Source organism: Corylus avellana, chromosome 2, assembly GCF_965113065.1.
Source record: "Corylus avellana chromosome 2, dhCorAvel1.hap1.2, whole genome shotgun sequence".
NCBI classification, from domain to species: domain Eukaryota; kingdom Viridiplantae; phylum Streptophyta; class Magnoliopsida; order Fagales; family Betulaceae; genus Corylus; species Corylus avellana.
This window is the reverse complement of record NC_142491.1, coordinates 38,364,660-38,374,958: the sequence shown is the minus strand read 5'-3', so window position 1 is coordinate 38,374,958 and position 10,299 is coordinate 38,364,660. Positions and strand designations below refer to the sequence as shown.

At 35.7% G+C, this 10,299-nt stretch overlaps 1 protein-coding gene across 1 annotated transcript; it reads right to left on the bottom strand.

The window, feature by feature from the left end:
- Window positions 1-1,266: 1,266 nt before the first annotated feature.
- Window positions 1,267-9,312, bottom strand: LOC132183954 (alpha/beta-Hydrolases superfamily protein). The gene is made up of 9 exons (XM_059597434.2): window positions 8,919-9,312; window positions 8,040-8,116; window positions 7,633-7,738; window positions 7,041-7,133; window positions 6,863-6,928; window positions 4,734-4,879; window positions 2,352-2,460; window positions 1,910-1,974; window positions 1,267-1,675 (listed from the first exon to the last, which is right to left on the bottom strand). Exons 1-9 carry the CDS (start codon window positions 9,174-9,176, stop codon window positions 1,528-1,530), a joined length of 1,068 nt encoding a protein of 355 aa, XP_059453417.2. The 5' UTR covers window positions 9,177-9,312; the 3' UTR covers window positions 1,267-1,527.
- Window positions 9,313-10,299: the final 987 nt, after the last annotated feature.

Below are 10,299 nucleotides of genomic sequence, written 5' to 3'. Positions count from 1 at the left end.
AAGGATGTGCACATTTTCTTTGAAATGAAATATAAGAAAGAAATAAATGTAAGGTAATTTCAAAATGTGGAAAAAAGGAAAGTTGACTAGTACTGAGGATGTTTATACGTACGTAGGTGCGTAATCCGGTAATCGTACGTTGTACGTACGAGTGACAGGAGAGCTGATTCATTAACTTTGCTTGTGGACAAAAATTAAATGGCACCACACATTTCAACCAAACCAACCCAACCCAGAAAAACATCATTAAATGATTCATGGCCTCATGATTGAACGTGTGGAAAGAGCACCAACACCAAGGGTAGGAGTTGTGTTTTTTTTTTTTTTTTTTTTTTTAATTTAAAAAAATAATAGAAACTCGTCTGTACGATGAAAACTAATGGCAGAAAAAAAAAACCACAAACGCTCTCTCCAGCACTATTAAGCCAAAGCCTAACACAACCCTATCAAAACATCAATATTTATGGTAATCAGGCATCCTATGTGGGAGTTGTGATTTGAATCCTGCAGGCAACAATCAAAGAAAGCAACAATGCAGTGGCATTCACTGGTTGTTGAAACAAAATGAATGGAGATGGATGGAGGCGAGGGCCGTGGACAAAATGGTGATGTTGAAGTGTGTGCGTGTGTGTGAAGATCTCAAAGGCCTATTGCTTAGAAGACAGCTGTTAGGTTTCTTTTCAAAACCCCCCATGATTTCTTTGGTTTATATGTTACTCTGGAATTTGGCTTTCTCCCAAGGAAAAACTCAAGTGTTATTGGGTCGGCACCAACTCCACCACCCGACAACCAACCTTGCACTTCCACCTGTCTACAAAACGACTTGAACGTTCTGAGGCTACAAGCCTGAACCAGAATTGTCAAAAGCGGCTGCTCATATTTATCAGAGTCCATATCATAAGATGCTTGAAAAAATGGCTTTTAGAACCATTCCAAATAGAACTTTCCTTTGCTGAGACTTGGCACTTTGATTCTATCTGCAAGTCTACACAAGAGGCTCATAAAATAAATGGGATGATTTAATTTCCATCGGATAATTTGTGTGTAAAGCAAAAGCAGTAATGGAGACAAAACAAAAATGAGCACAATTTCCCAGAAGAACATGCAATGACAAATATGGATGCCCACTCCAGTCATAACAATTTGCCATTTACAGTTGGTGTAAGCTCACAAGGGTTGACAAAGACATTATTGGGTATTACAAAGAACCAATTGGAGATGCAAACAACAAACAAAGCCCAGAGAGGGAAACGCTCAACACAGGAATGGTGGACAAGAGGCAAAATTTTTACTGATGAATTAATGCCAACACAAAGTTCTCTCCCTTGAAGAAGTCTAGTAATAATGCAAACTAAAATCATACCTTCATTAAATAGAATAAGATTAAGATTCCCTCACCCTTTAATATAGAAAAAAAGATATTGAAAAAGCTGACCTCAGCTTAAAGAAGAAATATATGAGAATAAAGGGGGGTGGAAAGAAGAAGAAGAAAATGGCAATCATAAAAGAGGACTAAAAGGCACCACGTTAGTTCCATGGATCATCCCAGCCTTTAGGTCCATCTCTTTTAACAAAATCAATAATGGCCTGGACAGCTTCGCCGATTCTGTTAGAGAGGGAGTGATTCCCATGCTCTATTTCAACTTTCTCTGCACCACCCATTGCTCTGCACAATCTGCATGAGTTCAAAATGTAATGACAAGTGCATTTAATCAAATCAAAGATCTCTCTCTCACACACGCACACACATTATAAAAGTGACAATGTTATTGTTTCAAACAAGTATATCATCAACCGAGACCAACTGTCAATGTCTCAACAACCAACTTGCAAAAATTTCGATCAAAGTGAAAAATCTATTAACAAAATTGCGAGCAAAAGTAAACAGCAGCAAGAGTTTCTGTCTTACCTTTCAACCAATGCTTTTTTGTCTACATACTCTGGCACGTATTCATCACCCATGGAATAGATAACCTGCAGAAAACCAATGACATAACTAAATTGAACAGGATAATACCATGCACTATACAAGGGCACGACATCCTTTTGGTGTTAAGGCAAACAAAACGCTCAGCATGTTGCAAGAGGTAAGGATCGTAGAGGCTGATTATATAGTCTATAGTTACTAAGTTGATTGCTTAAGATACATTTCTATGCATTTATTTATTTTGGCGTGGTATCTATCCCCAAAATATAGATCGACTAATTGCAAGAAGAAAATGTTTTATCCCAAATACAACCAAACAGTTCATTTATTTACTTTATGAAAATATTGGATGAAGTTTCTCGTCATATTAGTATACATTATAAATATCTATCTAACAAGAGAATTCAAGAAGGCACATCCATACCTGGCAAGGTGTGTTGGACATGTGGCCAAGTCTCATTCTCAGCTGGTCGTCGCTAAGGTCAGAACTGAACAAGTCATCATCTCCCATATATGCACAAAGGGAGTGATACCTACAGAGTAATTGGCTTTTTAGCAGAGGGAGGAGTATCATTTAAAATCATACGTATGCAGTAGCAATGTATTGTGCCAATTTCCTTATGAGATGGTAGAAATTGCAGCAATATACAAATATTTGAATTCCCAACTACTTGTATTCTGTTTAAGCCAATCTATAAATATATATATATTTTTTTATCTTATCAATAAATACTATCCGTGATGATATCAAACCTAACCAGCAGAGTTAGACAATTGTAGTAATAGAGCAGCAAGCAGTTAGTATGTAACATGTAGGCTCATGCAGGTTCAGGGAATCTAGCATTCACCTTCCAAAATTGATAATCAGGAGAGGATAAATGCAATGAGATATATTTGTTGTGTCAGAACAAACTGATGGGATTGTGCAAAGGTATAGACATGATTCTTACTTCTTACCTAATTAGGCTAAGATTTTCCAAACACTATTTCATGCAGAGACTTTGTCACACAGTAGAGCAGGGTTGCCAACCACAGAACAGCCATGGTCTCATTATTGCAATATCAGGAGTGCTCTTCCACATAACAGGAATCAAGATTGTGTTTTCTTTCTTCATTCTGAAATTTCAAAGCTTACAGATAAAGTCTGGCCCAATTGTTTTCCATATTAAGATTATCTATGGTACTAGTAAAATTTCACTAATTGATATAAGAAATTTGGTTAGGTTTTTAAATTATGATCAGCAGGAGATGCTATCTATGAAACTTTTGATACTTTGTAGTTAAAAAAAAAAATAAACAAAGTTCATGAAATGGAAAGACATTAACAGAAATCCTTATCAATGATCTGTAAATTTCTTTCTACTTATATTAATAATTTAAAAAACTACTCCCAAAATTGTGAATCTTAAACAAGAGTGAAACAAATAGAAAATCAAAAAGGTAGAAAACCAAAAACCAAAATTGGCGGGCACATGGTTGTATATAAGCTTGACCCTATGGTTAAAGAGATTTACTTTTATTGCTTAGCCTTGGATCCAATGATTTTATAGGTGATTGGTGCATCATGAATGGATGAGATTACAACTATGGCTTTATTAGTGGTGTGGATCACCCGGGATTTAAATCTGGTCAGATCACTAACAAAGATGGTACGCAGCAATATCCGGGACATCAATATTGTAAGGTAACACAAATTGTTTTGTAAAATCCCATGGCATTATTGGATTATTAGAGTTAAGAAATGTGAAACATTATTATAGACTTATTGTATAACCAGTTCCATAATAATTTACTTACTAAGTTACTTTTCCATTGTGAAACACCTTGGTGTTTGCATGTTAGTAAATTCATTGGACTATAGAGCTAAGCATTTCACTAGAATGAATATGTAAGGCGAATGGCTCGTATAGTAAGGTTTGCATAAATAGATGGTAGTTGTTAATGTTATAGTAATATTCATTTGGAAGCTTTGAGTTTGTATTGAATAAATGATGTTGTTTAGAGATATTTTAATTTGTCTCAGATCATTTCTTTCCACTTTCCGCTATAGTATACTTTGATAGATTAGTGTTGTGTAGTGATTTCATCTAATTACCAGTTCATTAGTATGAAGACACAACGAGAAACAATCCAAGTTAAGTATTTTAATTATTTAATTTTGGAGGCGTTACACCAAGCTTGTGACGTGATAAATGGAGATTGCATGCACTACAATGGAAATGTACATGGAGACACGAGCAGATGTGTACCTAAACAGAAAGGAGAACTTATGAGTATTGTGGGTTATTTGTGGAAAACTGGCATTGTATAAAGGTAGAGGAATTAGGAGTTATTTTGAAAACTCGTTGCTAATTTGCTCCTCTCTGCTTTCGTTCATTCTTGAGTTTTGCTGGTTTGCTTTGATTGGGACCCGTCAAATCTCTTAGACAGTTCAAAGCCTCTCCAAATTTAAGACAAGAAAAGGAAACAAAAGGGTCTTTGAAGTTTAAAATCTGAAGTAAATGTGAAGATTTCCAGGAAAGGGTCCACAAAGCCAAAATAAAATGCTGTTGACTCAGTTCAGTTCAACAGCATCACAAATATGAACACAATAAAATGCAAGAATCAAGAAGACAAACCAAATATTGCAAACATGATCGCTAATAGATGAGTGCTAAATTTCAATTGAATGGATTCACATTTTGGACTAAAATGGTAATAAAGAAAAAGAAGACATTATGAAGATAAGCATCAGCGCTAACTGACAATAACCAATTCCAATTGTATCTTGTTAGTCCGGACAGCAACAATATGGTCATATACCAACCTGGAAGCAGTAATTGGGGAGGTTGAATCTGCTTCCCTTGGCAGTAATTCTGACCCCCGGCCTTCGCTTATCATGGTAGAAGCCAAGTCAATCATAGCAGCTGTTTCTGGAAGAGTTGCTCTATATTCCCGGTCACTGACTGGAGCCTGAATATTCCAATTGCCATTATGACAAAAGCTGCATTTAAATGCACAACTTGTAGACAATGCAAGGAGTAAAACGCTGCTAAATGCAAGAATAAGTAACTCCACCTATCAATCATCATACATCAAAAGTGAAGGGTCTGTACAAGCAGAAGCCTATTAATTTTCTTTCTCTGCCAATTGGAACCCAAACATCCTTCAAAACGTATGCATAAATTATAAGTCTTTTTTTTTTTTTTTTTTTTTTTTGATAATGAGGAACCCCTCTAAGGTAGGGCCACTTCATATACCCACCCCTGTTAGGTAAACCTCGGACCTGTGTAAAACGCCTCCTCCACACAAATCGGATAATACTCTTGGCTTCACCGGCAAGTTGGTCCCAAGGAATTGTTTGCACCCAAGGGGATTCGAACCTTAGACCTTGTGGACTACCATAAAAACCAAGGCTCTTACCACTTGAGCCAACCCCTTAGGATTAAAATAAATGATAAGTCTTAAAAAATAACAAAACAATTTTTGGATAATATCATCTCAATTTCACAAGAAAATCAATTTTTAGAACTCTTTAATGGCCAAGTGATGAACGAAATTTTGTTTCTATCTTTTTCCTTCACAATCTACTTGGACTCACTATCTTCATGTATATGTTCTTCAAATTACAAATAGGCTGTTCTCAGCAGGATTTTCGCATTTAAACTAGCCAATTAATGAGCTGTCGTTCTTATAATTTTGACCAACTCCCAACAAGAGAATTGTTCTTCTCAGTCCATATAATAAGACCCCATTCTTATTATGTAGCCTGCCTGCTGTATTCTTTCCCTACTTATTAAAAGAAACAAAAAAAAATCTTCATGTGTCCTAGAAAGGTGGTAGATGAAGGTCATACTCATCACAAATTTCATCATCCACTGTGGACCCTACCCACTAGGCAATAAGGCAATAAGGCAATATCCACAGGCCAATGGATACTGGATTCTGAGATGGGAGTTCATGATTAGTACAGAAGAAAATGCTGGAAGCCAAACATACTGATGGAAAGATAGACTTCAAGTTTTTTAATTTCAGACTCAGTATTTCACTTCTAGCATCTCATATTTCATAACCTTCCACTTTTGTTTCATTTAATGTACAAATTTTCATATTATTATTAGTTTGCGGTTATATCTCACCTCCATTGGTATATAATACACATGTTTTGTTGTCAGTGCACTTGTGAATATTGTGTCTCACATTGATAAAGTATAAAAAGTGAGTAGTTAATATATCTAAGTGGATCTAAGCCCATAAGCTTAGGCTTTCGGGCAAGAGTGGTGTCCAAATATGTATATTAATGTATTATTTGTTGATTCCCTAAGTGATTCTCTCCCTAACAATTGATGTCAAAGTCATGGTTAGCTTCTACTGTTGATATGAGTGTCTTGGTTTGACTCTGGTAAAATAGTGTGGAGGCTCTTGGAGTACGTGTGACGCTCTTGGATTTGTAGAGGACTCACATGCGAGAGGGAATTGGGTCAATGTGGAATAGACTCACAAGTGAGGAGGAGATTTATTGTGAGTGTATTTGCAAGTGTTGTGTCCTATGTTGATAAAGTATAAAGAAAGTGAGTAGTTAATATACCTAAGTAGACCCAAGTCCATAGGCTTAGGCTTTTGGACTAGAGGTCCAAATATATATATATTAATGTACTCTTATTTGATTCCCTTGGTGTCTCTCTCCCAAATATGTTCTAAGCAAATTTTCCCCTATAGCTAAGAATATCTTGCAGAGACATATTAGCACCACTAACTGGAAACCGTTACCAGGTGGACAGACCCGAATCCAGATGCAAAGATTAAACAGGGTCAACAATAATAAGCCTCTGTCATCAGCTAAAAGCTACTCATTCATTGCAGAAACTCATACAAACATCAAGATGCCACAACTAATGGCTCACTTTTAGAGAAAGAGACAGAGATCTTTGAAGCTACAGTGCAATGGGTGAGTACCTGCAAAACGGCAGCACGGACTGCTCTGGAGCATGCAGCGTTTGTGCGCATATAATACACAATGTCCTACATTCATATCCAAAGAAGATGAAGGCTAGTTTAGTCTTTAAAAAGTGCTAGTGGTGAATGTTCAATAAAATTCAGATTCACTTCAGTTTATAATACAACCACAACTAACCTGACAACCAGTACTATGCCCCAGTAGTACCACACCTTCAGAATCTTCTTTGTTTATTAAGTGACTGATCAGCTGATCGAGCTCCATCGCATCCTTCAAGTGTACATGGTGCAACAGCATCATTAAATAGCAAAGAGGTAATTCCAAAAGCACATACTCAAAAAGCACCAAAAAAAAAAAAAAAGGCAGACCAAGTTCTATACATTAATTTCCAAGTTAACTCAGTCTGAAATTAAAACTCAGCTGAATATCTAAATAATCTATAATCTGAATATTTGGAATAATATGTTCCCATATCAAATATCCAAGTCAAATGTCTACACTCACTTTGAAAGGAAAATTCATATCTTTCTCTCACTTCAGGGTTTTTATTATAGTGTAAAAAATCCTTTAACATGAATTTTCACATCAGCATTTCCTCTGGATATTCGGAGTTGCATGATCTACAATTCAAATAGAAGAAACAAACCCAACAGTCCATAGGAATACTTGTAATAACCTACAACAGGTCATAATGCAGGAAATAAAACCTAACAATTAAAAATCCAATTGACCTGACATCATTAACATTAAAGAGAATAAGATAAGTTACTTGTTGCAAGCTTGAGGTGCCATATCCACTATATGAAGATGACAGAAGCAGTTGAACAAGTGACCATTTCTCCTTATCCAATGCAATTGCAAGAGGTTCCAAGTATCTGCAAATCACATTATAGAAAGACAAATCAGGAATTTCAAGCGTTTGACTTAAGTTTTGAGCATTCATAAATAGTATCAAAATAGAATGGATCATTGTAAATTAGTTTAAGAACTGGCTCTCAGTGACCATCTTGTAGAAGATATGATGTCATTTTCACCACAAAGAAAGACCGAGAGACATCAGTTCTTTAAGTATTCAGAAATATATGTACTTATAAAAAAATATATATATATTGAGAAATATATCACTTCCATCAAAGTAATTAAGTCAATGGATTAGACCAGCTATGTAAAACATACTCTGTCGCCAGAAAACCATCAGTTAATCCACCAATAAAAATTACTTGTTGCTTATAATCTCCCGTTTTAAATGCAACCTGCACAGTAAGGAAAAATATCACAAAGTCATCGTGTTGAAAACTAAATGCAAGTTCACAGAAGTTTAATTACTTCTGGGGAACACAATCATGGAAACTGAGCTGCAACACAAAACTGATGAAAAATGAGGGCACATGCACACACAAACAAATGTTTTTTTTTTATGTCATGCAAATCATGAAATCAGTGAACCACAAGATGTGCCTTCACATTGCCCTTTCGTTCTACGAGTTCTCTCTCTCTCTCTCTCTCGCTGCAAATGAACCATTTTTAAATTTTCCATTATCCCAAAACTGTTTGAAGATAACCCAAATTAAACTTTACGCCCCAAATTTCCAAGATTAGTATTTGGACAAAACTAGAATCAACAAGACATAATTAGAATTGGTAAGAATCCTAACATCCCTATCTCTCTTACCAGATATTGAACTTAACATCAAATCAAATCACCGTCAAAGAACCCCACTAAAGAAATAAAGAAAAGAATAAATTCCATATAAATTTACACTACCAGTCCCTTTTTTACTTCAAAATTTGAAAGTTTCTAACTTCTTTCATTCTTGAAGCGTTCCACAACAACAACAACCATTTTCCATCAGCTGGAAATGACCCACATCAAACAAAAAAAAAAATTATATTTTTTTGAGTCCCCAAATTCCAAAATTGCCTAAAACAATACTCACTCTGACCGAGTTCTCAAAGCAAATCATCCACTTGAACCCAAAACGAAATAGAATAAAATTTCTAATTTCTCATTCCCATCAAGTAATTAGATTCGAAAATGAAAGATTGTTCACGGACCTGAATGGGCTTGGGCCCGTACTTAAAGAGCACACCCCGCCACTGATTCTTCCGCACGACCGGACCGGTACTGTCAGCGCCACCCCCGCCGGATGCGGAGTTGCTGGCCATCTTGACGCTCGCCGACCGGTCAGTCCGGCCGCGCACAATGCCGGAGAGCCACGACGTCGTCGACGACGACGACGTCGAAGACGAAGAAGAAGAGTGGGCCGATGATAGGGACGACAAAGAAGTGGGGGAAGTGGGTGCGAGATTCATATCAACGGCTCTGATTCACCCACCATCGTTGTCCAGATTGTTTCGGATTTGCAGAGACTTAAGGATTATATGTCTGACGAGGAAAGGTCATGGTACAGAGCCACTGTAGTCTTCGCAGCTCGGGCGTAGAATATTCCAACGCGCAAAATTCCTTCAATCTTCTAATCTAACTTAATACTTAATAGAGATTAGAGACTGATTGGGTTTACTCCTTGAGAAAGTGAGAGATTTTGAAAGAGAAATATGTAATTTTTAAAAATTTAATTAAACGTTTGTTAAAATCGCATTAGAATTTCTAAATTATAATTTATCCTTCTAAAATCCTGTGTTTTAAAAATGCACGTCTTTATCTGTGAATTGTAATGTCAAATGATACATTTTTTTGGGACAAAACTTAGTTACAAACATACTTTTTTTATTAATGTTATTAAAAAAATGTAAAAATTACATGTTATTAAAAAAAACACGTGGGGTATAAACCCAATTTCAATTAGCGATTATTGGCTAAAATCACTAACCGGAACCAGGATAGGCAGTTGGTCAATTTTAAAAACCGAAATAGGTTACCTGGTTATGAAATAACTATTGGTTATTGGTTGGTAACCGGATCGTTAAAAAATTATATATTTTTGGGCCTATTTTGAGTATTAAGCTTACTTTTTAAGCTTAATTTAGCCACTTTTATAAAAAAATAATTAAAACTTTTTTGGTCCAATAAACTAGACTTTGTTGTGATTGTTAAAAAAAAAAAGAAAAAAAAAAAAACTTTAAAGTAAATGATGTTGTTTTACATTTTATATATTTATATACCCAGTTACCGATTATAACTAGTGTATATAAATACAAAAACCAGTAATCGAATCGGTAGGGTTGGTTATCGATTATTTCCAACCGCTTAAAAACGGGGTTGGCCAGTTAGCATGTTACTGGTTGATAGCGGATAACCGGTTGGTGGCCGGTTATAACCGGCCGAATTTACATCCCTACTAAAAGACTCTTGCCAATTATTAGACCGATTTGTAACAACTAAATACAAACCAGTTTATACTTTATAGCTAATTTGTGTCCCATTTTTTCCTATTTAGTTTAAAATTTGAGCTTTTAATTTATAAAATCACAATGT

What these genes read in the sequence shown, in the direction of transcription:
- LOC132183954 (XM_059597434.2), bottom strand. Translation starts at nt 9,176, where the DNA reads ATGAATCTCGCACCCACTTCCCCCACTTCTTTGTCGTCCCTATCATCG. An exon ending in GCACCTCAAGCTTGCAACAA is followed by an intron (nt 7,134 to 7,632) that starts GTAACTTATCTT and finishes GTACACTTGAAG; the next exon opens with GATGCGATGGAGCTCGATCA. An exon ending in TCCCCAATTACTGCTTCCAG is followed by an intron (nt 2,461 to 4,733) that starts GTTGGTATATGA and finishes ATTACTCTGTAG; the next exon opens with GTATCACTCCCTTTGTGCAT.